This window comes from Lynx canadensis, chromosome A1 (genome assembly GCF_007474595.2).
Source record: "Lynx canadensis isolate LIC74 chromosome A1, mLynCan4.pri.v2, whole genome shotgun sequence".
Classification (NCBI taxonomy): domain Eukaryota; kingdom Metazoa; phylum Chordata; class Mammalia; order Carnivora; family Felidae; genus Lynx; species Lynx canadensis.
Window position 1 is genome coordinate 110,144,915 of NC_044303.2, and position 27,128 is coordinate 110,172,042.

General features: G+C 52.9%; 1 protein-coding gene across 1 annotated transcript in view; it reads right to left on the reverse strand.

The window, feature by feature from the left end:
- FSTL4 (follistatin like 4) overlaps positions 1 to 27,128 on the reverse strand; it is a 217,302-nt gene that overhangs the window by 60,314 nt on the left and 129,860 nt on the right. The window contains exon 5 of the mRNA XM_032593837.1: positions 728 to 894. Coding sequence (XP_032449728.1) covers positions 728 to 894 — 167 coding nt within the window. The remainder of the gene's footprint in view (positions 1 to 727; positions 895 to 27,128) is intronic.

Below are 27,128 nucleotides of genomic sequence, written 5' to 3' on the forward strand. Positions count from 1 at the left end.
GTTTGGGGGTGACACCAGGAGCCCGGCCCAGGTGCATGGGCCCTCAGAGTACAGAAGCATCCCTGCAGGTCATGGTAGGCTGTGTGTGCTCAGCTGCTCTCTCTTCTGCTCACTTCATCAAATCCACACACCCGCATCCAGCCAATGAGGTCCCCAGGGCAGGCCACTCTGGCCTGATGGGGTCCCTGCCCTCCAGCCAACCTAGCCTGGCGGTTCACCTCTGCCCTCCAGAGGGAATCCCCGTTCCCTCTTGCCCCCACCGTCTGCATCCTGCTCAGCTGTGGGGTCTCCAGTCTTCCCTGGCTCTTCCAGCCAATTGCCCTCCCCACACCCTGGCCACGTGCTTGCTCTGTGGGCCCGTGGTCCTTCCGCACGGTGGGCTCCCTCAGGCAGTCTGCACCTCTCCCCTCCCAATCCCATGCCGGCCGCCCGATTTTGTTGCTGCAGCCTGCACCAAGGCCTCCCGCCCTGCCCACCGTGCCTCCCCAGTCAGTACGCCCCTTTCCTATTGTGGATCTGGCGAGCAGGCTTGTAGTTAACATGCAGTCTATTCTCTGCATGGTGGGACTTGGATTTTTTTGGTCCCTCTGGCTATCAGACAACAGGCTTGAAAGGCATCAAACATGGGACGTTAAGGAAACCCTCTGGCCGTGCCACTGCCACAGGCAGTTTGCAGGTTACGTCCCTGGGGCAGGTCTGTGTTCAGGGTCAGAGCCTAGTGACTTACATTGATGTCTTCCAAGGCCATGAAGTTGAGGGTAAGCCCATTGCGCTTCCAGACGATGGGTGGTCGCAGGTCTCCGCGGATGGCGCAGGTCAGCACCGTGCTCAGCCCCACGGTCACTGTGGCCACGCTGACCCTATCCTCAGGGGCAAGGGTAAGCTGAACCACCTCTGCAGGGGAAAAGGAGAAAGTCATCAGACGCACAGCCAGTGGGCGGAGTTCTCACTCAAAGGCCAATGGTTACAGGGATTTCCTGCAGGGCAGCGGCCCGGAGGCTTTGCGGCTCCCTGGCAACTGTCTACAATGTGCTAAGTGTACAGATGGACGCTCCTCGTGGGAGAGAGGCCGTGACTTCTGTGAAATGTTCAAAGGGCTCTGTGAATCAGAAGAAGTCAGGAGCCATAGCTGGTGCAGGGAAACCATTTGGGCAACGGATTTATGAGCTGAGCTGAGCCGAGAACGTGGGCTGTCACGCAGAGACCAGAGAGCCAGATGTGCCGCGGACACCCTGCTCTGTGCTCCTGGGCCTCATGAAGTCTGGGCCTTGCTTAGTGCAGTCAAGGTCTGCTGGCTGAGCTGACAGGTTTCTCATCCATCTGGGGGCAATTTAAAGGTTGCAGTGTCTGAAGTCTGGGGAACGAACTGGCTGACCTTTGAAGGTTTGTTTCTGTCTGAGGATTCTTTGAACTTGGATTTGGATTTCTGTTCAGCAACCATGCACTGTAGCCTTTAATTTTTCGAAGCGCACTTCAGGCTGTACAAATTATCAATCCGTGCCATTTTATACTTGATAACTGGCATTAAGACTGACCATTCTTTAGGCAAATGGGAAGGGCCTAAAATATTTGCTTGCAATCACAGGCTTTTAGAAATTTTCAGGATTTATGAGAAAATTCATCAGACTCAGGCTGTTCACATACCAAAATGGGATCAGGCTTGGAGGGAGAGTCAGCAACCCACTGACGGGACTGCCTCCTCCCTACTGCTCCTCCAGATCTACAACTCAGGGCACTTGGGGCAGCAGCCAGAGGGGACATGAGCTGAGGGAGGCAGGCTGGCTGGCTCTGGGGAGCCATCTGTGTTTATTCTGGGATGCCAGCAAAAATGTTGGGGCCCTTTGCCAGGTGTGGAGCAAGGCACAGAGCTGGGAGCTGACTCGGTAGGACCCTTTTGAGCTGTGACCAGGCAGCATGTCTGTGCTAGTGCCCTCTTGCCAATGTGTGTGGGGAGGAGAAGGTGGGGGCAATGGGAGTGAAACCCGGGACAGGTGTGATGTCCTGCAAAGCAGGTGAACCGACAGCAAGTGCAGTCAGGGTAGATCGTGAGTAGCAAAGCGCTTTCCCTGCCACAAGCAAGCAGTGGCCCGGCCCTGAGCCCATGAAGATGAACAAGATATACACTAGGTGCTTAATCAGTGCTTGTTGGATGGATGGATGGATGAAAAATGGAGAAAATGGAAATGGGAAGGAAAGGAGTCAACAGGCCAGCGGAGAGGGGACACCCATGCACAGGAAAAATGTGACTCCCAGGGAAGGAGCCGCACGGGGAAAGATAAGCACCGAGTGATTGATGTAGATGCAACCGGCATAATATTTTACAAACATTAAAGTGATGCATTTCAAGTCCCCTCTTAAATCATGTCCTGTTTGCTGCCCTCCCACCTCGGAGTCATGAGGCTCATTGCTCAGGGCAGGAGAGAGAAGGCACTCGTACTCTATAGCAAGACCCAGGCTCTGGAGATTCAGGGGGGACAGAGAGAGGGAGAGAGAGGGAAGACTTGCTACACTGGTTTGACTCTTTCTGCGCTGTGCTGGCCCTCAGGACTCAAAACGCAGAGTTGCCCTGAGTGTAGAAGGAGGTACCTCTCCTCATCGCGTGACCCACGAAGCTCCCTGGCCACGAGGCTCTGTGGAAACAGGAAGGGGTACGGAACATCCCCTCCTTGTCCCAGGGCATTGTGAGAATAGGGAGCTGGTGAGAAGGGTGTGCCTGTTGGCATGTAGGTGAGGGGGCTCTGGAAGGGGGCTAAAGCCTCCTCCTTTCTACCCCCTACCTCGGGGTGAGCACAACATACGGCACAGAGCCAGAGCCCGGTTTATCTGCCAAAGCCCCTTTGGCTCTCTAGTGGTGTGGAGAGGTCCAAAGGTTCCTGGCCACATGCTGGCTGGGCCATAAGGAGCTGTGTACCTCTGTGCCTGAAGATTGTGCTGGACTGCCAGACTGAGGCCCTAAGGAAATGTCCCTGGAACCTCCAAGGGTGCGTAGTGCCAGCGGGGCTGCTGGAGGCCAAGCTCTGGGGGGACATCAGACCCCAGACCACGAGGAGAACCTGGGCTGACCTCAGCCAAGAGAACCTGAGACAGGGCAATTGGGGGTCTGCATGGGGGGACCGAAGGTGGCCTAGGACAGTGGCATGTTTCTGTCCACAGTCAGAAGTCAGCTTGGGGTTCAGAAGCAGCTAAGGATGCCGGCTGGGGACTGGAGGCCGGAGGCATTTTTCTTAGAGCATTACTTAATGTGGACTGTTAGAATGGCCCACTCAGACTAAGCTTTACAATGCATTGTACATTCGGTTCTATTTCCTGCCCAACGGCGGTGGGTGGGGCTTGTGAACAAGTTGGGTATGTTACCAAAGGAACCTACAGCTTCTCTGTATGTTGGAATGCTAGTCAAATTACAAGGGAAAGACGAACTGGGCACTCAGGCATCATCCCCTGGAGGAAGCAGGGCCGCCCTGGGCTTCAGGGCTCCTCTTCTCCAGGTGTGGTTCCCCTACCATCGGCATCACATCTGGGGTGCAAATGATAGAAACGCAGATTCCTGCCCCTCCACCCCAGGCTGACAAGACTCTCTGTTGGCAGGTGGGCATTCTGGTTTTAGCAAGCACCCCTGGGGTGTCCGTGGTACCCTGAGGCCTGACAACTGCTGCCTTAAAAGATGGGGGGACTGTCTGGGTGGATGGAAAGGGAGAGTCTGGAGGGGGGGGATGGGGAGGTGAGGTATTCTGGTTGGCTGGGGTCTCATTTGGAATGTAAGACCTATGTGCAATGTAGGATCCTCCGCGTGGCCCCAAAGTCATAGATTTTTTTTTTTAAGTTTATTTATTTGTTTTGAGAGAGACAGAGACGGCACAAGGGAGGGACAGAGAGACAGGGAGAGAGAGAATCCCAAGTGGGCCTCATGCTGACAGGCAGAGCTCGACGTGGGGCTCGAACCCACAAAACCGTGAGATCATGATCTGAGCCGAAACCAAGAGTCGGACGCTTAACTGACTGAGCCACCCAGGCGCCCCCAAAAGTCATAGACGTCAAACAGTTTAGCACAGGACTAAAACCAAACAAACAAAAAGCAAAACCCCAAGTGGGACAGCCGCTGGGATGATTGGTTCCGGCATCCTTCCGGAGTGATTTCGCTGATCACTTGTGTGTGTGAAGATGTGCACTTTGTGTAGGAAAGGCTCATGCAAAATTAGAATGCGTGAGTACTGACAGAACCATCATAATTCTGCTCCTGTCAGCTACACAAATATTAACCAAACAGCAAATATTTGGATCACTTAAAGTTTAATTAAATGAATGTTTTATTGGATTTAATTCATGTCAATATTCCCTGACTGGTTTAAAAATTCTGAAAAGATTTATTGCAACCGAAGCTCTCCTTCTGCCCTTACTCCCAATTATTTACTGTTCAACACACCCTCCCCGGGCAGGCCCCACGTCCCTGCTAAGCAACCTCCCATGGTCGTTTCCCTGGGGGAAAAATAAGCATCAATCACGGGCTGGGGCTCGAGTGAGCAGAGCAGATTCTGGACTGTGGCTCTGGACATCTGGCCTTCAGGCCTGGCTCTGCTGGTGACATGCCAAGTAGCCTTGGGCAGGTCCCTTCCTGTCAGTCAGACTCGGATCAGACATCACTAAAATGAGGGCTGGGGCTGGGAGGGTTCTGTGGACCCATCTTGCTTTGAGGTCTGGGGCGCTGAGTACATTGTTCTAAGTGGACGTCCCCCTTCTGTTCTGCCAGGCGCTGTCCGGCTGTGTCTTCCTTGCCCCCCAGGGCCATCTGCCTCTGCTCTTGGCCTATGTGCCCGCAGGGGTCCAAGTGACACGAACGGTTGCCAAGCCCAAAGCGGCTTTCCTCGGGATGCCGCCTGAATCCTTGCCTTCCTCCACCCCAGGTGCCAACAGCCTCCTGTGTGCTCACCCCTCCAGATCTTCCCTGTTCTCATGAGCACAAGGTAGGTCATAGCGCTGCTCAAAAGCCGCCCACAGCCTCCACCACCACAGAAGTCACAACAGTCCCTGACCCGCCCCCCCCATTCTCCTCCCACGTTACCTACCATGGTGCCCACTGGTGCCTATCCCATTTGTCTATTCTGAGACCCTTGCCCTCTCGGCCCCTAGAGATGACCTTATGGGATGTTTCCGGGATCTTGAGGTTTTATTTATATATTTATTTAGTGTCTATTTATTACTTTTTTTTTTTTAATTTATTTTTGGGACAGAGAGAGACAGAGCATGAACGGGGGAGGGGCAGAGAGAGGGAGACACAGAATCGAAACAGGCTCCAGGCTCCGAGCCATCAGCCCAGAGCCCGACGCGGGGCTCGAACTCACGGACCGCGAGATCGTGACCTGGCTGAAGTCGGACGCTTAACCGACTGCGCCACCCAGGCGCCCCTACTTATTACTTTTGAGAGAGAGAGAAAGGGTGTGAGCGGGGGTGGAGCATAGAGAGAGGGAGACACAGAATCCGAAGCAGGCTCCAGGCTCTGAGCTGTCAGCACAGAGCCCGATGTGGGGCTTGAACTCATGAACTGTGAGATCATGACCTGAGCCGAAGTCGGACGCTTAACCGACTGAGACACCCAGGTGCCACTTGAAGTTTAATATAAATGGACATTTAGGTATTTGTTGAAGATTGGAAGACACCATCCTGCTGAAATTTATCAGGAAAAAGAAAGGAGGGTGGTCTTGGTTCTCATAACTGGGAAATCTAAGGCAGATGGAGGAGGCAGTAGACATCTGGGGTTCCCAACAAGGCACTCTCCACTTGGCTGCAAGATGCCCAGTGGTGGCCCCACACTCACAGTGTCCCTGTGCATGGGATCCCGGAGAAAGGGACCCAATATTTCCTGAGAGGCCTGGAAACAGGCATCGGAGAGAACTGTGATCGTCAGACTTGCCTCCTGGGTTCTTGCATGAAGCGATCCCCGGGGCCAGGTGGGTGGAGTACCACACAGTCACAGGACTGACCGACATGCGAGGCCTGCACCCTGTGGCCACCGCAGGACCGGTTGCTGGGTGTGCTGAGGTGGGAACACATGTCCTGACAGAAAGGACATGTGTGTGTTGGGCAGATCGATACCCTATGACCGCTAGAGAGATGCAGAGAGGGCCTTGTCTTGCCTCTACCCCTTCCCGGCCCCCCCCCCCCCGGAGTCTTGTCATGGTGCACGGTGACGACATTGTGGAGACAGAATCAGCAGAATTCTGCTGCAGCCTGTCCGTGACCCTGCCCTTCTCTGGGAGAGCCATGGGGGGACAGGTTGCTAGTGGTGCCATGGCCCAGCACAGGGGACTCCATGGTCCTCTTGAGCCTCACATTGCGATGGGGACGAGAGGAGGACCAGGCAGCCTGCAATTTGTGGAGCTGGCTCTCGTCTGCGTTCAGTGACCACACACCTACCACTCCTGCCCGGGCACACGCGTACAGGAGGGGACCCAGCTACACTCAGACCTGCACTCTGCTCTGTGGAGCCAAGAGTTACACGAGAGGGAAGTGAAGGAGCCCTCCGGGGCAGCGGCCCGCACGGGGGCCACCCAGGGATCTTTCCGGCTGCTGGCTGTGGCTCTGCCGCTCCCACACGCCTCACCACCTGCGGTCCCAAGGGCTACTCTTAGGGAAGCTTGCCAAGGTTTCTGGGGGCCCAGGCAACAAGATCTGCCCCGTGCCCAGAGTACGTGGAGGCAGTGAAGGAGGGCTGGGCTGCGGGTCCGAGGGGCCCAGGGGGAGCTCATCTGGCACAGCTGGGGAAAGGCACCCACAGAGAGATGATGCCCCTGCTGTAAAAACTGGCACCCGACAGGCGCCTGAGTGGCTCAGGCAGTTGAGCGTCTGACCCTTGATTTTGGCTTAGGTCACAATCCCAGGGTCATGAGATTGAGCCCTGTGTTAGGCTCTGTGCAGGGCATAGAGGCTGCTTCGGATTCTCTCTCTCTCTCTGCCCCTCCCCCACTTGCGCAGGTGCACGTGTGCACTCTCTCTCTCTCTCTCAAAATAAATAAACAGACATAAAAAAAAAAAAGAGCTGGCCCTGGAGGGCTGGCTGGTAGGGAATCACGGGAGGGGAAGGCAGTGGGGGGTTCCTCACACCCTGGGACATCTACCTCCCTATGGGCCAGGCCTTCTGCTATCCGTGGCTTCCCCTTGTTTTCCCATGGATGAGGTGGCACAGGTCGTGTTGAAATCACCGTTGACACCATCATGGCTTGGTTAGCACAGGACAGACCTTCCCGGTGTACTAACTAGGCGCGTGTCTGGCAGTGTGAACCCAGGGCTGTTTGGTGCCCTGGCGCCTAGCACGGTGCCTGGCACACAGTAGGTGGGCTCGAGGCCAAGTCCGGCTGACAGCAGTCTTCTGGGGAAACACCTGCCTGGCTCTCTAGGTCCTTCCAACCAGAGCAGTAAAACACCTGGCTGCCCAGACACAAGGCGTTGTGGACACCAGCCCTCAGCCTCCTCCCTGCACACAGGCTCTCCCTGTTCCTTGGAGCCTGGAGCGAAGAGAAGGCCGAAGGGGATTAATGGGCCCACCATAAGCAAGGCTAACACCCTTCCCGAAGGCAGGCGGCCATAAAATTTCAGTCTCTGGAGAACTGGGTTTTAGTTCCTATTACAGCTTTTCCTTAATCTCAGGCGCTATTTCTCACACTGACTTGAACTCGATGAGACACTCATAAAACCATCAGCACCCTCTCAAGCAGGATTCTGGTGCTTCACAGCAACAGAAATTAAATTTCTCGAATTATTGTCAAGTCTGCGTTCGTTTTCTTATGTTAGAAATGCACTAACGGAACACATTCCTACCTGGACTTTTGCCATTTTTCAAATGATGCTCTTGGTGGAAAGACTCTGTCAAAAGCTCAGTCAACCTGCCTGCATGTCGAAATACCCTCGAAAGGCCAACCCAGGCTCAGGAACCTACTTGGGAATCAGGATAACCTGGAGAGACCCCGGCCGGGCGTTTAGACACATCTCTGTAGCTGCAGCTTCTTCTCACCCTGTTCTCCTCGTAAATTAATGTGCTTCTGGTAAGAGCCCCTCAGGTGACCTGGGAGCCACCACAGTAGTTGTGGCACCTGTTTGGCAAACTCTGTTGACCTGGTCTCATTCCTGAGACCAGGGTCACACCGTGAAGTGGGGGGGTGGAACAGAAACAAAGGGAGAGGGTGCATACCCCATGTCTCCTGACCGCGTAGGGGCAGGCAACATCTCAGCGCCTCCTGGACCGGATAGCTTCACCAGGCGTGTACAGGGTAGGGCTGTTTTGGCTTGCCCTGTGGGAAGGTGCTCTGGGGTACTGTGTCCTCCTCTGTTTCCCTCCACCAGAGCCTGCCGCTCGGAGCTCTTTGCCCGAATCTGCTGAAACTGTGCGGCCGGGGGGGCTGGGAGCTGGTTGCCTATTTAGGGCCTTTCATTCTGACATGCACATTTTGAGCACTGGAGCATGTCTGACCTGCACAGGTGGCTCTGGACCGGCCACACCTGCATGCGTCCAAAATATCCTGTTTCTTCAGGCATAATCTGATTCAATTTTTCTGTCATTGTCATATTCCCTCCTGCTTGCTTAATTTTGGGGATGGCAATAAACTTGTTAATTACCGGCAGATCTGTGGGTAATTTACTTTTTCAATTGACTTACATTGCTTGGTGTTGCTGCAACCACTGTTTACAGTTTCGTTATTAACTCTGCTCTTGGGTGTAAACAAACACCTTTGTAAGCTGCAGACAAAGATCATACCTCTAATATCTCTTTTGGATCCTCAGAGTGCCTAATATAATCCCTGGCACAAAGAAGGGACTTGATAAGTAGTTTTAAGCAAGTGAACCATTCGGGTGGTGCTCAGTCAATAATTGTTTATTGAGCACCTACTATGTGCCAGGATATAGTGGGAACATACCAGCAAGCAAAATAGGCTCAGTGCCCGCTAACCTGGAGCTTGTGGCGTAGCAGGGAGGACAAGTGTTAGGAGTGGGGTGGGGAGAGAAGGTACCTGAAGCCTGCCCACAGATACCCATGGAGAGACCTTGGCTCCTGCACAGCGTGACTGCCCTCTCTTGGTAGAGCCCTTCCTGTGTGCCCAGTGCAGGAGACAGACCCATGACTCATTCCCAAGGAGCCCCTGTGTGATGTGACCTTCTCCTTTTTTTTCTTTTTAATTAATGTTTATTTATTTTTGAGAGAGAGGGAGACAGAGTAGAGTGGGGGAGGGGCAGAGAGAGAGGGAGACACAGAATCTGAAGCAGGCCCCAGGCTCTGAGCTGTCAGCACAGAGCCTGACACGGGGCTCGAACTCACGAACTATGAGATCATGACCTGAGCCGAAGTCGGACGCTCAACCAACTGAGCCACCCAGGCGCCCCAAAATGTTTATTTATTTTTGAAGGAGAGAGAGACAGAGCATGAGTGGGGGTGGGGCAGAGAGAGAGGGAGACACAGAATGTGAAGCAGGCTCTAGGCTCCGAGCTGTCAGCACAGAGCCCGACACGAGGCTCGAACTCATGAGGTATGAGCTCATGTGAAGTTGGACGCTTAACTGACTGAGTCACCCAGGCACCCCATGGTTCTGACCAGAGGAATGTGAACATGCTTCATCAAGCAACCCCCCAAATCACTGTGATGGCTAACTGTATCACATGAGTGGGCCATGGGAAACCCAGAGAGTTGGTTAAACATTCTGGGTGTGTCTGTGAGAATGTTTCTGGTTGAAATTAGCATTTGAATCAGTTGACTGACTAAAGCAGACTGCCCTTCCTAAGGTCCATGGGCCTCATCCAATCAAATGAAGACCTAAGTAGAACAAAAAGACTGAGTATTCTTATATTCATTTACTATTACTAGTATTAGTGTTTAGTGTTTTGAGTTCCTTCTCCCTGACTGCCTTCAAGATGGGACATGGGTCTTTTCCTGCCTTTGGACTTGAACTGAAGTATCGTCTTTTCCTGGGTCTCGAGCCTTGTGGCTTTTAGACTGGGCCTTAACGCACCGGCTCTCCTGGGTCTCCAGTTCACCAATTGCAGACGCTGGGATGTTAGCCTCCACAATCTTGTGAGCCAATTCTTTATAATACTGTCTTTCTCCATGCATCCATGCATCCATCCATGCATCCTGTTGGTTTCTAGTTCTCTGGAGCGCTCTGATTCATGCAGTCATTACCCACACTCTCTTCTCTTCTCTCACGGAGATCATGTGGTCGTGCATTTTGTGAAAGCAAATAACACAGCCTCTTTGTTGCTGCCTGAGCCCATCAGATCTGATGAGCATGAGAAATCAGTCTTCACTCCATCATGCTACTAAGATGTTGGGTCTCTACAGCATTTGGTGTTGATGACCTAATACACCCCTTCAGAAGACAAAGAAATGTAAGTTAATGTATTTCCACAGAAGAAATTGTCATGAGATGTGGAAGGGGCCTTGGAGAGGTTGTCATTCAGGTCAGGAACCCTCAAAATCCTCTCAGGAGGAGATCCGACTCGTGTTCCAATCCTCGAAACAGCTTCTGTCCAGAGACCGTATTCTCTCCTCCCGCAGCTGTTTCTACTGCTTTTGCTATTAGTGTCCAAGGGAGAGGGGTTTCGGGGTAGGCTGGGAGAGAATGTGTAAATGAATGACCCAGGATAATATGTGCTGTGCCTGGGAAGGAAGGATGCCAAGAGAGAGAAGAGCAAGGAGGCCTAATAAGATGTGAGTGGGAGTGGTGGGAGAAGTCTGGGTGGGAGCCATTTCAGTGGATATCCCTGAGAGGAGAAACCAGAGAGACCAAGAATAGGATAAAGGGCAACCTAGTTGGAGACACAGCTCATGCAAAGGCCCTGAGGTAGGATGGGGCTTACAGTGCTCTGGGAACTGAAGAAGGCCAGTGTATCTGAAGCACAGGGAACAATGTGGGGGTGTGTGGCACCCCTGTAGTGAGAGAGGCGCTGAGCGGCCAGGCAGAACAGGCAGGGCCACGGTTTCTTAGCAGGAGACCTGAGGATTTTCATTTAAGGCAATGGAAGGTAATTCGAGGATTTTGAGTCAGGGAGGGATGTGATCTGCTTTGCATACTAGAAGGATCACTCCAGGCCAATGGGCCGCTGTGGGGGAGGAAAGGATGCAGAGACCCCATTTAGGAAGCTGGGGCTGTAGTTGAGGGAAAGGCAGGTGGGTGAGTGTGGGGAAGGAGGGTAGAGGAAGGGACGGGGCTCGGACACCATTTACATGAAGAGCCCCGCGAAAGGGGTGTCACCATTCAGATGAAGAACCCTGCGAAAGGGGTGTCGGGACTGACTCCCTCCTGTGCTCCTCGCTTGACCTCTTGCATAATACAATGATATTTCCTGAGGTGGGGTGGGCTGGAGCCTTGATGTGCTGTTTCTGTCTTGACTGATAACCCTCTAACCCTTCCTCAGGCATTTGCTCTGAAATGTAGATTATGATCATATCCTTGGCCCCTTCAGTGAAAAAGGCTTGAAGGGGATTTCTTAACAATTGCATTCCTGTTACTAAAAAGCCTCAGGAAGAGGGACAGACAGGAGTCTCCATTGTCCAGGCTGCTCTCCCTACGGCCCTGAGGGCTGAGGAGTGTTCAGCAGGCAGTCCAAGCAGCTGAAGCCAGACAGAGGTGGGGGGGTGCCCAACCCTGATGTGTGCCTTACCCACCTCCACCCTGCGGTGTGGCCATGGCCTCTGAGCATAAACCCGGCTTCACACGTGCAACAGGGAGAAGCCATCGGGTCTTGTGAGAGCGTAAATAAGTATAGTGCGTTTTCTGTTTAATTATCCAGTCTCCGGAGAACGCTAAGTCATGGCTGCGTTGGGTAAACAGGCACGAGCAAGCCATTTTGGAGAACAGCTTACATCAGTGTATTTGTTTTGTTTCAATTCCAATCTTCCTGAGTGTGCCACAGCTCTGATGAATTCCTGATCGGGGGGTCCCTGAGCCTGGCCGAGGGCTCTGCCGCTCCCAGCACCCATGGAGCTCCTGGCAGTTTCTGCCTTTAAAGGAAATATGACTCGGGGAACCTGGGTGGCTCAGTCGGTTAAGCGTTTGACTTCAGCTCAGGTCAGGATCTTGCGGTTCATGGGTTTAAGCCCTGCGTCAGGTCTGTGCTGACAGCTCAGAGCCTGGTACCTGCTTCCAATTCTTTGTCTCCCTCTCTCTCTGCCCCTTTCCCACTCATGCATGCTCTCTCTCTCAAAAATAAATAAAACATTAACAAAAATTTTTTTAAAGGAAACATGGCTCACAGCCTCTGTTCCTGACCAGCAGGCCTCCTGAGGACCTTGGCCCACCACTTCCTGGTCCAGGGTGAACTATAGACACACTCTGTCCTCCCCCTGGGTAACCCCCTTTGCTCTAGTTTTAAGGCCCATCTGAGAAGCAGCAGCCATAGTTTTGGTCACTGAGTATTAACATGGCAGAGAGCTCAGTGAATCCATCTGTTGGAAGGAAAGGAGGTCAGTGGGGTGGGGGCGTGTTGGCCCCTAGCAGCCTGGTTTGGGCCTTGGCACAGGGGGTGCAGGGCTGGAATTTGGAGGAGCCCTGCCCCTCACTGGATGGTGATGCTACGGGCACAGGCAGGGAAAGGGAAGCACAGAGAAAGGAGGCCTCAGGGGGCAGTGGTACGAGGTGAGGCTGAAGGTCAGGAGCCAGGCTGGCAGGACCTCATGGCGATGGTGGGGACTTTGGGTTTTATTGCATGAGAAGCCCTTGGAGCATCTTAAGCAGGAGACTCAACTGGTCTGATTTATGCTTTCTTTTTTTTTTTTTAAGTTTATTTTGAGAGAGAGAGAGAGAGAGAGAGAGAGAGAAAATGATGGGGGGAGGGGCAGAGAGAGAGGGAGACAGAGGATCTGAAGCAGGCTCTGTGCCCTCAGCACAGAGCCCTATGTGGGGCTCAAACTCACCAACTGTGAGATAGTGACCTGAGCCAAAGTCAGCCGCTCAACGGACTGAGCCACCCAGGGCCCTGATGTATGCTTTTAAAGACAATCTGTGCATAGGCTGAGACATCTTCAACTACGTTAACCCTGAGTGGAAACGGGGCTGACTGATAAGGAAAGGCTGTCATCTCCCTAAGGGGGGAGGCCCTGGGTAGGTTCATTCCTGTGTCCAGGATATCATCAGGCCCTCGGGCTCTCTTTCTTCTGCCCCGCAGCCCACAGTGTGCGGCCATACTGGACAGTTCTGTGCATCGCAGGCAGGCACTACATCGTACGGTGGGAGGAGGGCCTCTTCCTGGTGTGTGAGCTGTAAGGACAAGGAAGGCCCCGTGCGGACTTCCCCTCAGGTTTCATTAGCCAGATTTGAGTCTCATGCTCACCCCTAGAGCACATACTGGCAAGAAACTGCTGTGACTGGCTGGGGGAGGCCTGGTGCTGGGGGAGGAGGTGGGCCAGCTGGGACTCAGGAAGGGGTGGAGGGCAGACAGAACAGGCAGCAGAGGAAGCAGGGAGATCTGTTAGGGGCCTGTGGTCTGGGGGTTGGTGGCTTGGGTCACAGCAGTGGCCGCAGAGGTGCTGAGAGACAGACGGATTTGGGACATATGTTGGGGGGCAGGGCCAACGGATCTGCCAACTGACTGCATGGAGGGATCGAGGATGATTATTACTGGGGTTTTGGCCTGAAAAACTGGGCGGCTGTTGGTTCCATTTGCTGAAAGGCTGAGGGAGAAAGAGCAGAGCTTTTAGGTACAACCCAGGTTCTGTTTTATGGCAGTTGGTAGACGGAGGGGTGGGCAGTTGGCTGCATGAGTCTGGGGCTCAGAAGAGTGGTCCAGCCCAGGGATAAGATGTTGGGATCCATCGATGTCTAAGTGATATTTAAAACCACGGGACCAAGAGAGATCACAGGGGACTATGCGGAGAGGGGAGGGGCCTGAGAAGTAAGGCCTGGGACCCACCAAGGTTTCATGGAGGAGGATGAGCAGAGTCACACAGACCCTGAGCAGGAACCTGTGGGTTCCCTGTGTCTGGTGCTGTCAGGAGCTCTGGTCAGACCAGGACTCAGGTTTGATCATGGGCTGTGGTGACAGGGAGGGCCTTTGGGACCTGGACATTTGGAGTCACTAACATTTCATTGGAGCACTAGGGAATAAAGTCATCTCTGGAATGGACTGGAAGCGAACAGTTCTTTACAAGAGTTCTGTCAAGAAGGGGAGCAGAGAAATGGAAAGAATTTTTTTTTCCCCAGGTGTCGTGTTTGTGAGCCCAGGGGAAGATACAAATGGAGAGGGAGAAATGCATGATGCAGAAGAGAGGAGGGGCGCTTTTAGAAGAAAAGCCTCTGGGTGAGTGAGAGCAGGGAGCCCTCAGAGAGTAAGTGGGGGGCCTGGCTTCTGAAAAGGCAGAGGCTTTGTGCTTCTGAATAGAAGGGGGCTGCAGAAGGAGATGAAAGGAAGTGCTCTTCATGGCAGAAGGACAAGAGAAAGCCCATTTGGCACAGGTTTGCAGTTCTCAACCTAAGGCGATTTTGCAAACCCCGCCCCGGGACATTTGGTAATGTCTGGAGATAATTTTGGTTGTTAGGACTGAGGGAGGTGGTGTTTCCCTGCTGGCGTCTAGTGTGGTTACTAGCTAGGGATGCTACTAAATAAACATCCTACAATGCACAGAATAGTCCCCACAATAAAGAATTATCTGGCCCCATATGTCAAAAGTGGCCCCACATGTCAAAAGTTATGTTAGCAATAACGACGGGATTGGTACAGCCCTCAAATATTTTATCTATTGACAATGTGTGTCTTCCCACTGGCCCGTCCTAGGCAGGGCCTGTAGGCACGTGAGGATACAGCCTTGTCTGAATCCGCACCTGAGTGGTTATACCACGGGATTAGAGGAAGCCCTTCTTCCCATGCCCTGGCCCGACAAGGCCAAACCTTACACAGGGCCTCGGCCATCATGCTCTCCTGCCAACGCCAACCTTGGTGGACCTGCCTGCTGCGCCCGGTGGTGGTGGTGGGGTCTTGATGCAGGCAGGTGAGGGGGGAGGGGAAAACCTCAAAAGAGTGGCTGTTATGATCATTGTAGTTGTGACACAGAAACCAACTCATTTGCCTTTGCTGGAACCTTCCTTGTGTCAGGCAAGATGCATGGCACCAAAATATCTGGATGTGAGAAATCTCTTTTCCTTGCATAGGATATTTATCTCTCTCTTTGTCTTGGGTAGGTTCTTTAAATTATCTTTCAGAGAGAACCCTATAATATATGCTTTGTCCAAGGACAGATCTCGGTAAGAAAAATGCCTCTGGTTTCCCCTCCAAAGACTCCTCTGCCATCTGTCAGTTTGGAAATCTCCACATCTTGACCCACGGCAAATTGCTTCTCGCCGCGCCCGACGTCGCGCCTGCCTTGCCAGGCACACGCGGAGGCTGCAGGCTGGCTGAGTGAACGGTCCATTTTAGGGATGAATGAGCCAAAATCTCATCCACCTCTCCTCATCTTTACAGTTACAGCCAAACTGCCCCCGGAGCCCCTCTGCGTCCCCTGCTTTCTCTTTGTCTCCTTCGGGACTGCTTTCACGTAGGACCTCATTGTTGGTGGAAACAGCAGCCTCTTCCCAGGAAAGGTCTCCACGTGCAGGCCCCCTTCCCTCCCACCTGCCTGGCATTTAAACCCCACCGGCACCTGACTTCCAGCCTTCTCTTCCAGAGCCCACACTTAGCTTGAGCCCAAAGGAACTCCTTGCCGTGCTCCACCAGCGTCCTGGCTTTCTCATGCTTGCTGGCTGTGTTGGCACCACCTCACGGGGGAGCTCAGCCTTATGCAAATACATCTCTGGCGTCGGAGGGTGAAATGGGTGTGGCCGTTGCCCGGGACCCAGAGGAGGTCCCTGAGAGCCTCGGAGGCAGAGCTGCCTCAGCACACAAACCCTCGAAAATGGAGAGGTTCCAACAAGGAATCACAAGGATAGCAAAGAAACAAAAGGTTTAACATATTACCTTCTGCAACTTAAGGAAAAGCATCGTTCGCTGGGCTGAAATCGGAGAACTGGCCTGCAGTCCCCACGTAGGGGAGCCGTCCCCTGGCAGAAGATGCCTGGAGGGTAAACCACCCAGCATTTCTGCAGGGTGGGCAGCCCTGGGTCTCAGGCCCCTGGCAGAGCTGTCCTCGTGTAAAGGACAGGGAAACCGAGGCCCAGAGACTTAACGGTGGCAGGAATGACACCCCGCAGTTCAGCGCACTGCTTTTTACTTCCTGGTGCCCCGTTTTAGTGCACTGGGGTTAGAGAGAGAGGGGGGAGCAGTTATAAATACAAGAAGAAAATCTAGCAGCTAACAGGTCAGAGAAAGGTAATTTAAGAGTTAAACGTGGGGCCCAAGGGTGGCTCAGTTGGTTAAGCATCTGACTTCGGCTCAGGTCATGATGTTACTCATGGTTCGTGAGTTCGAGCCCGGCTTCAGGCTCTGTGCTGACAGCTCAGAGCCTGGGGCCTGCTTTGGTTCCTCTGCGTCCTCTCTTTCCCTGCCCCCTCCCCTCTAGAGCTCTATCTCTCTCTCTCTCAAAAATAAATAAACATTAAGAGTTAGTGTCTCTGCACCCTTCTGCGGAGCCCTTCAGCCAGGCTGGGGGAGGTGGGCAAGAGAAGCCTCTGGGATTCGGTCCTGGCACCAGTGTTCCTAGCAGCGGTCGGGACCCCTTGATGTCCGTCTCATGTGTGTTCTGATTGTGGCTACAGCTCCGAATGACTTTACACTTACAACTGAACAGTTTCATGCAGGCTGCAGCTGCTGCAGTGGTCCCTGCACCCCTGGCTCAGGGGTGGGGGGACACTACAGCGGAAGCCAGCACGCTGACACATGGCTCCCATGTCAGGAGGCCTGCAAGCCCAGTGTGGAGACGTGTTTGGGTTGTCCCTGGGATGCAGCCCCCGTCAGGAACCTGCAGCCAAAGCTGTGCAAGGCCGGGCAAGGTTTCTTTTTTGTGCATTGCAAAAACAGGCTCAGGTTCAGGTTCAAAGGTGGAAGTCTTTGGGATAAAATAATCATCTGGGTTCTAGGGAGTCGACACTGTGTCTCTTATGCCAAACAGATGAACAAACCATGCAGATACCCCAGGACCAGCACTGCCCCGTCGCCACTTCTCCATCTCCAGACACCCCAGTTTCACCCCCCAGGTGTCTTGCTTTATGCTGACATCGGCTGCCTGAAGCACCCCTGTGAGGCAGCCCTTCCTGCCCACTATAACCCCATCTGTAGCAAGATGACCCTGCACAGCCTCACCTCCCACCTCCCCTTCAGCCCATGAGGAAGGGGAGGGTTTGGAGAAACTAGTTCATGCCAAGCAGCTGACAGCAGGTCCTGGTCCCAGCTGTTTCTGGTTGCACCCCTGCCGGTGTGCAGCAGAGCCCTCATCTGCAGGGGTCTCGGGAAGGCCGGAGGTGGGGATGTGACCCTGACACCAGGAGGCCTCCACCTGCCCTCAGGCCCACGGACGCCGCAACTACGGTTTCCCTGCAGACCACAGGGACAGCACAGCAGTCCCTGAGAAGCACTGGGAGTCATCGGTGGCCACGAGTTCCTTTTGGTAAGCCCACGGTGCTTCAGGAGAGTAGAATTTCTGCCTCAGAACCCAGCTAAGTGCTCAGCTACACCGATATGGTGTGGCTGGAAAGCAAACCTGAATATGGAAATCCATCCACCTCTTCTTACGGTGGCTCACACTAGCCCACAGCCTCAGTGCCTGTGGGGAGCCAGACCCCGTGCAGCCCCAGGTTGTGGCCTGACCCCTGGATCTTCCCGGCTGGGGCTAGCCTGAGCTCTTGTGGCCCTGGTACAATGATCACTACGGGACCTCCAGCCTAGATGGCCTGGACCGTCCCTCACCTTCCCCGGCCAGTCCCCCGTCCTGGGCCCAACCCTCACCGTCCTTTCTCATTCCTTCAGCCTCTTGTCCCCAGGGTGTGGTCACCTCCTTTTCCTCAAGCCTTTTAGCTCGGCTGTCCCTCCACTCCCCTAGCCACAGGCCAGAGCCATGCCAGAAGCCTGCTCCAGACCCGCGTTGTGGGCACTCACCGACACCTGGGGACAGTCTGGAGCCCCCAGGGGAGCTGACACAGCCCCTTGCCCTTCCGCCTGCCGCACCTGCCTGAAGCTTCCCAGGCTGCCCATGTGGTCATATCCTCTTGCAGCTCATGTTCGAAACAGAGCACGATCGCAAGCCCCATGCCACGTTCTGTGGAGACCAGGTCAACGGGCCCCCACATGCGCCGATGTCAGCTGAGAAGGAGGCACCAATTGGGGTGCGGTGGTGTAGGGGTGAGGGTAGGCAGGTCAAGAGCGGTGGGAACTCTGTCTGCCTGGTTTTCACCTGCATCCCACACAGACCCATCCATCCCAGTAAACATCAGCTGAGTCAAGAGGTAATGAGCTTGCTGACCGAAGCGGGGCGAAGAGGCAGCCTAGATGCAGAGAGACAGGAGAAGGCCATGGACCGTGGCCGCCTGGATTTTCCAGGCCCCTGTGCATGGGCCCCAGAGGAGGGAGCCCATCCTCAGCTACACACCTGGTAGGGTAGGAGCCTGATCCTGTGGCTCAGAGACCTGAAGGGAATGGCTCAGGGCTGCAGGGTGGCCAAGCTCTGGTTTATCCATGGCAGGACCATGCTGCCCCCAACAGTGAGGTGGAGACACGCTGAGCGGCCTCATTTTGCTGTAGCTCCCTCCCCCTTCATGTTCACTCCTGCAAGGGGGATTGTTGAATGACTCCAGCCAAAATGTGCTCTCCCCAGAGGCTGCCAGCAGCCCTGCCAATCCTGGTCATGCGGCCCCCACCCAGGCCCACAATGAGGCACGTGACCTCTTGGTAAGGGTGTGACTACACAGCACCGTGGGCCTGCCGGATGCTGGATGGAACTGTCTGAGCATGTGGCCGGCGGAGGGGGCTTCTGCATGCAAACACAGATTTCACAGACCACAGCGCGTACGGTCAATGTGGCTGCTGAGCATGGTTTCCAGGGCACTGACTGTGGGGGCTGAAGATGAGTTTCCTTTGTCACGGCAGTACTGCAGATAGGCTGGGAGTCGTGGGCTGAATGGCTTTGTCTTATCCTGAAATAACCCGGTCTAATGAGCTCCTGCACACGAGGGGCGGGAACCAGGGAAATGTGCCCATTAAATGTATGTGGTTCAGGAGGAGGCCTGGCCTGCTCCTGGCTAAAGAGCAGCTGAGGCAGCTGCCTGGTGGGCCACGGGCCTGGCTGGCTTGGACAGGGTCCACTTAGCAGCCCGGCCTCAGCCCCCTCCCCCAGAGCTACCCTCCACACTGGCTCCCCTCACAGAGAAGGCAGTGGGCCGGCAATGGTGTCAGCAGAGCCCGGGAAATTCAGTAGGGCCAGGGCTTCAGGAATGTCCTTCTGTGAGAAGGGGGGGTGGGGCCCACCTCTTCCTGGCCCCTCGCTGACCAAGAAGTAGGTGGTCCCCGGTGACGGAAAGCAAAGGACACCATCTATCCCTGCCCTTTGCTTACCTGGGAGCTGGGCATGTTCCCTTCTGGAGCAGGCCCAGGACCCTCCCATGGTCAGACTGTGGCAGCCGAAGTCGTAGTGGTGGTGGTAGTGGGGGGGGTCGCTGGTGCAGAGTAATGGCTAGAGGAAGGCCATGACCTTGCTCACCCCCGTAGGAATGAGAAAGGGGTGGGCGTGTCACCTCCCCCAGTGCCCTTGGAGAGCATGGAAGCTGCCATAAGTCCCAAAGGTGAAGGGTCTGATCCGCTGGCTGGGCAGGTGAGTTCCTGTCCTTGCATTGGCTCTAGCCCTGGGGTCTCTGTGACCCCATTGCAGGACCACTGTCCTTGGAAGATGGACAGTAGTAGCAGGAAACCCGGTGATTCTGGTTCAACAGGTCCTGCTAGGGAGGGGCGGGAAAGGAGTGAAAGGCAAGGGGGCAGGTGTGGAGGAGAACAGGCTTAGGTACCCCAGAGCTTAACGGGGTGGCTGACAGGGCCTCTCCCAGGCCAGGCTCCAGAGGGCCACAGGCCAGGTGATAATGCTGCACCGCAGAGCATCTCCACACCCACAGCCACGTCAGCCCCATGAAGGGGCTGGTAGGGAGCACATGCTTATCTCACAGGGGAGGTAGCTCAGGCCAAAAGAGGAGCTGCTACTTGGAAAAGGTTTTAGAGTGGATCCTCTCCCAGACGCTTCAGCCACTCAGCACAAGGGAGGCAGCAGGGCCGCAGCGAGGCCTCGGGCACCTGTGGTCGGGCAGGGCTCTCCTGCCAACAGATGTCTGAGTCTATCACTGAAGGCTCGCTTCATAGTTGAAGTGAGCCTGGGAAAGTAAAGCCTACCATGGCTATCAGTCATTAACACTCAGGATGCTGCTAGATTACTTTTAGCTGGTGGGGGCATGGTTTGCTTGGGGCAGGGGAGGGGCTCCAGAGAACAGAATGGAAGCTTCCAGGAAGGTCACTAGACACAGGAGATGCCTTCCCAAACCTTCAAACTTCACTGGCTTGGCTGGGGTGCGAAGGGCTGGGGCTCCTTAGGGCAAGCACGTGCAACCACGACTCCTGGGGAGGGTAGCTCACACCCCACACTTGTGCCAATGGGCACCTCAAGCCCCGTGAGCCAGGTGTTCTGGGCTGTGGAACCCCAAACGCAGCTCCAAATGATGTCAGGGGTATTTGCTTTTCTAGATTAGGTCCCGGCCTCTCGAAGCTTTGCCTGTATTTCTAAAAGCTATCTTTGTTTGCTGACTGTTGTAAACCACCCGATAGAATGTTTGAATTCAATCAAAACATGCTCTAACCCTCCAGAAAGCACCTGCATGGCTCCAACATGTGTGTCTCAGAGGCTCTCCTCACTGTTGTAAAGGTCACGGTGCACAGTCCTAACTCACTGGCCAGCTCACCTGCCCTCTCTGCAGCCACCCGCAGCTGTGCAAACTGACGGGGCCACACTGAGAGGCCAGGCAGGAGACAAAGCTGGCTGGGCCAGGCGAGGCCTTCCCCTCCACTAACCAAACCAGCAGGCCCAACGGGGTGTGTGTGTGTGTGTGTGTGTGTGTGTGTGTGTGTGCTTTTCCTTTAGTCTGAAATTATTTCCTTTCTAACTTACACCTTTTTATGAGGTTTTGGTAATAGTAAAAGCTACTTGTCCTTACTTGGCCAAATGAAAAAGTGGCAACCCTAAAGTAGGTCTCAGGGTTATTTTTTTAATTAAAATAATTAAGAATACATTATTATTTTTTTAATTAAGAAAGTTGGTTTGTGAAACCTGGACTGTAGGTGTTGGTATGACACCGGGACACCAGCATTCACCTCTTGGTCAGCTCACTGTGCCTTCGGTGGCAGGGATGGCCAGTGGTTCAACGTGTGCACCAAACTGCATTGTGTTGAGAAGGCGTCTGGGCCACACCCAGGCCCAGAACAAAAGAACAGTGTCACTGATGTGCTGTGTCTGCAAGCTATGTGGGCGGGGGGGTGGGGAGTGGGGGAGGGGGACTTCTTTTCACTAGGACCAACTGTCTAGTTGAGAGTGAACAAGTTTGCATTAAAAAAAAAGCACCAAAATCAGTTCAGTGGACTCAAATCAAATCTTAGTCAATACGCAGCAGTTTCTGACAAATCCAGTTGGTCTTAAGTCAGGTTTTTTAAAGGGGGCTTTGCTTTGGGAACAGATGCCAGAGACACTGGTATTGATAATCAGGTGATCGGAACAAAAGGGTATTTCAGGAAAAATCCACTCAGTGGGCCTTAGAATGAGCACAGTTTACCAAGAATGGAGGCTGGATTCACTGTTCCTGGGAGTTTCATCTGCTGAAACTCTGAGCTCTGGCCTGAGCTCTGGGCTGTGAGATCATCAAGCTACAGTGCAGAAAATGGATTTTAAACACAGAGCCGGTCAAAGCTGTGCCTTCCCTACACCACATGGGGGTTTACAATCAGCTGGATGCCCTGGTCCAAGCCGTCCCTAGAAGTCAGGACTTTGCCCTGATGGACCTCATAACACCATTTGCCCGAGAGCTGCCTTTGGGGTCTGCAGAGTTCTATAAGGCACAGTGGTTCCTCTCCCATCTTGCTAGGCTGCTGGCTGCAGAGGGGGAGTGCAGCTTGGATGTTTATAAATAGTGGCTTGGTGAACACTGTGCTTGTAAAGCTGATGGGGAAAGGAGGCTGCATTTGATGCCATCAGTCACTCACTAGTGACTTCGGGACAGAAATCTCACTGCCCACACACCTGGTCTTCTTCTCTCTCTCCTTCCCTCTCCAAGTCTTTAAATCAGGTCAACCTTCCTTGCAAGCGCCCAACTCAACAGAGCGTGCACGCCTCACATGGCCCTTCCTGCAGGGTTCCACTTCATTATCTCCGTGATCCAACATGGATGTGGGGAGGAAGAACGCGGACACTCTCTGAGTGATTTAACAGGATGCTTTAATGATGTATTGAAAATGAACATTGACCCCAGGTAAGAGGTGCTAAACGGATACTTTAAAAGCCCACCATCCATTTCACTCTGATGGGCTCTCCTCCTTAAATCACTGTGTTGTCATTTTTACGACGCAGACCTAGCTGTGGAGGCTACGGGACTGTGAAATGTCATATAAAAAGCCAATAAGAAAAAAATAAAATTAAGTTGCGGGGAGCGTGCATTAGCATTTCAAAAATGTTCTGTTGCATTATGCTACATTCTTCTCTCTCTGTCAAGGGGCACCAGGATCCTGTCCTCCCCATAAAGAGACTATGCCGCAGAATGTATTAGTGCTCCATTCCTGAAACTGTGTGGCAGCTGAAGGGCATAGTTACGATAATGGCGAAATACATTCTGGACTAAATTTGATAGGACACTGGGGCCGTCTTCCTCCTCTGATGAGAAAATCTTGATTGCTTCTCTCCTTGTTGGCTCAGGTCCGTAGCTTTCAGAGTTTTGACAAATTAATGTTTTCAGCATTTCTGCCCCGGAGAAAAGTAAGGAATGAAATCTGCTGAGGTGAGGGTGTGACTCTTGCACTTGAGGTGACGATGGGGTCGCCTGGCATTCTGTGAGGCAAGGGCACCACCACCCCAAACTCCCCTGCCTGGCAGCCCGTAAAATACCCCAAATTACCCAATGCCCAGACTACCTGAATGGCTGGATCTGGGATTGGGTAGGTGTGGCCCGCTGTGCCATCTGGAAAGTATGAGTTTAGGAATGCACCCTCGGCCTGGGTCTTCAGGGAGCCTCTGGAGAAACTGAAACCCTTAGCACTCTGAGGGGTGTCTTAAATTCTAACTTGGAGTCTGGTTGGTGCTGTTCTGTGAACTGGGCTTTCAGATCTGAGCTGGGCCAGATGGAGGGATGGTGGCTGCAGAGGGAGGAAGCCTTGCCAGTATTGGCCTCGAAGAGCCCCCTGGTCTCCCGGGTCGTTATGGGAATGCGATTCCTTTCTAGGGCTCGGAATTTGCCAAACTGGGGAAGATAAATCCAGCGCCCCTAATAGTCGATGACGCTAAGCCATTGAAACAATTGCAGTGCTTTATCTGGAACTTTTCAGAAAGCTGACTTGTTCGTTAGGAGCCATCCACTTGGTAGAATTCCACTGTATTGTTTTCCAGCGCGATGTGCTGCAGAACGGGTTTGGTCAGCACTTTGGTTTGGGGAATATATTTTCATTTGAGAAGATGCTTCTGCTGGGCTTCTTGCAACATTGCATTAGGAAGTACTGGACTCTGAGCCCCGCTGAGGGAAGGAGACTGGGGGATGCCGCCACGGCATTGCAGGGTGTGGGCAAGCACAGAGTGGTATGTTTCTTCTTCTTCTTCTTCTTCTTCTTCTTCTTCTTCTTCTTCTTCTTCTTCTTCTTCTCCTTCTCCTTCTCCTTCTCCTTCTCCTTCTCCTCCTCCCCCTCCTCTTCCCCCTCCCCCTCCTTCTTCTTCTTTTTAAAAATATATTCATCAAGTCCAGCCCATGAGAACCTGATCTGAATTGAATTTTACCCCTAATGAGATGCCATGTCCCTTCTGTTCTCTCAAAAAGAGACCTTGAGAGTTTGTATTAGAGAGTGAAATAAAACTTTTCACTGTTTTCATGTTTCCTAATAACAGCCTGAGTCATAACCTGAATTTTTATGCAACTAATTATGAGTGCGACTCGGGCATGAAAGATTTATATGATCAGAAAAGAAATTACCTGCGTTATCTCTGGGCAGGCGGGGGATGAGTCGAGGAGGTGAGTTAATCAGTTTTCTAGGTCATGCCGAAGGCACCTGCACGGTGCTGGCTGGCCGGTCTGTCCTTTCACCAAGCTGAGTGAGGGAAGGACTGGGAGACATCCTCCTGGGACACTCCCAGAGCTTCCCATTCCCCCTCCAGCCTGGGAACAACCAGCTTTGGCCATGGGGCCTCTGCAATCAGCATTTTCTCCCAGTATGACATTTCTATCCTCTGCTTCCTAAGACCAACGTGCCCAACTAACCTAACAGTCCCGGGGAAACAAAATCAAAGCCCAAGAGGGGACTGGCTTAACAGGAAATGAGAGACACGTACAACAGGGAGACGGTCCGGGAGGTTGATTCCTATTATCTGAATGGAAGCTAGAATTCTATCCGTTGTTTGCTCCTTAAAGTTTCATTTCAGTTACAGAGACTGAAAATTAATTACAGGTCCGTACCTTGAAGCATGCGACCAAAGGAATAAGTATTTGCCAAGAAGCAATAGCTCTTACAGCCATCATGCTCACTAAATTACCCGCATATTGTTTATCTGTGAAAGGAGCGGCTGGCCCAGCGTGGCGGTAAGGAGTGCATGATGGAGAGCCAGTGCGGGGCGAGCGGGAAGTCATGCGTGTTTAGGGCTGTAATGCGCATTTAGTTACACGGCCATTTGCTGAGGCCCACCACTGATTAATATACACAGGCTTGTTCATTTACTCAGCATTACGTTTAATCATTTAATTTTCGTGAGAGTTTTCGGATCTTTTAATCATCCTAATATTCTTCTTATTGCAACATATTACTAAGCTGTTAGTTCAATTCAATTAAAAAGTGTCATCTCCAAAAGTAATTTATTCCATGTGCATCGTTAAGCGGATACCCCAGATATGTCTGCATTTTAAAGGAATAATAACTCTTCCGATTTATTAGTCTGCAAACCACTGCGCTGCGTTAGCACTAAAGACGATGCCGCGAGTGGTCAATGTCTGTGGGTGCTGGTGGGGTGGTGGCAGATCTGTGACTGTTTCTCCAGATTTTGTACTAAGGCTAAGAAGCGAGTATGAAAGTGTGGGCCATCTGTTAGTAGTCGGGTGGCCCCCGAAAACCAGTGTGACTTTCTGATCCTGATAGTATTTGTAATAGCGTGGCCTTGGAGTTCCCCCTTTGGGGACCCCTTGGCAGAAGTTTCTATCTCCACCGCCTCTTTCTTCAAGCAGGTGCTAAAGGAAGCACCTGCTGTGGGTCTGCTAGGGGAGAGTTTAGTGTCTTCTCTCCTTGTCAGGATTCTGGACCTTCCTGGTTGACTTTTGAGTTACTTCCTCTGTTCTCTCTGGAGCAGCGCTATCCAGGAGAAATGTGAGGCAAGGAAATGCCAGTGTGATACAATGTAATACAAGCCACATATCTGGTTTAAATTTCCTAATAGTCACAGAAAGTAAAAAGAAACAGGTGACACTGATTCTAATAATATACTTTAACTCCACAGATCCAAAATATCATTTCAGCATGTAATCAATGTAAAAGTCAGTCAATGAGATATTTGTACTTTCTTTTATTTTTCCATTGAAGGCGTCCAAATCTAGTGTGCGCATCTCACTCCAGAGTAGCCTCATTTCAGGGGCTCCGTGGCCACACACAGCTACTGGCTACTGCCTTGGACAGGGCAGCTCCAGTACCTTGAAGCCCAGGCCCCGTGCAACCAGGCTGTGGCTTCCCTGAGCCTGTGGCTCCCCTAAACTGAGGACAGAACTGCTTGGGGTCAGGATTCGCTGGGGGTCTGTCTGCAGAAGTTGGTGATGTTCCCACAGGGGACAGATGCTCTCACAGGGGACAGTAGCCACTGATGACCTCTGAGGCTCATCTTACCCTGAGGTTGCAGGAACCCAGCAGGCCCAGGAAGGGGTGACTGGTGGGAAGAAACAGCTTCCCCTGACCACATGAACTTGTCCCTGGGCCTTTGTGTGGCCAAAGGGAAACCCAGGTTTGTGGGTGGAAGGAAGAGAACCACGTTAGGGCTTGTGGACAGGGAAGGATCCACATCGACTTTTTAGCCCCTGTGCCCGGCCAAGCATGAGCCCAGGTGCATACAAGGGGAGCCCCTCCCAGGGGAGTCCCCCTGCCGAAGGAGCAAGCCTTGTCCTCAGCCTGCTGTGTCCCACAGGAGAGATTTACCTTCCTTGGGGAACAAAGTCCTCCATGATGATGCCACTTAGGATATTAATGCCTGCGCTTCAAGGCCTAAGGGTTCCTCTTTCTTTGGCAGACTCCTCACGGCCAGGGCGGTGAACAGGTGCTGATAGAGTGTTGTTTTCGGAGATGTGCTCTGGACAGGTGGGACGTTACTTGAGTCTTGTGACAGCGGTCAAGTGCCATTTCCACATGCTAGAACCTTGAGCAGTTAATCCCCTGGGTCTGTCCCTTATATGAGCCAGCCGAGGAGCCTTGAGAAGTCAGGGACAAATAGAGAGACGGTGCAACATCTTACGCCCTTTCCTGTTCTTGCAGAATGCTGTGATTATTAATATCTCTCTCTCAGAAAAGGGCTATGTGTGCTGTTTTTTTAGGAGAACAGCAATAAAAAAGGGAAATTAAATTAGCAACTCGGTGTGAACCTCTAATCCATTAAAGTGTCTTCAGCTCCATAACCTGTTACCTTAAACTCTGGCTCCCTCCTTAAGTGGTTGCAGGGAAATAGCAGTATGCTGCCTGGCCCCATTTTGTACCCGTTATGATAGAAGTGATTGAATGTCAGCAAAGCCTGGGCTTCTGTTCCTGGGAGAGAGGGCTCTGCACGGGGTTGGTATGCTCAGACTGCACGTGACCAAGGATGCAAATGCTCCCTGTCGAGACACCCGTGCCCTCACCCCAGCATGCACACGGAGCTCCGAGAATTAACCAAACACACATACCCCCTGTCTCCAATCCGTACTAAATAATGTGAAGATGAAACTGGCTTTGGAGGAAAACGTCACGAAGAAACTGAACACAGTAACAAGCTCAGGGCACCGATAATA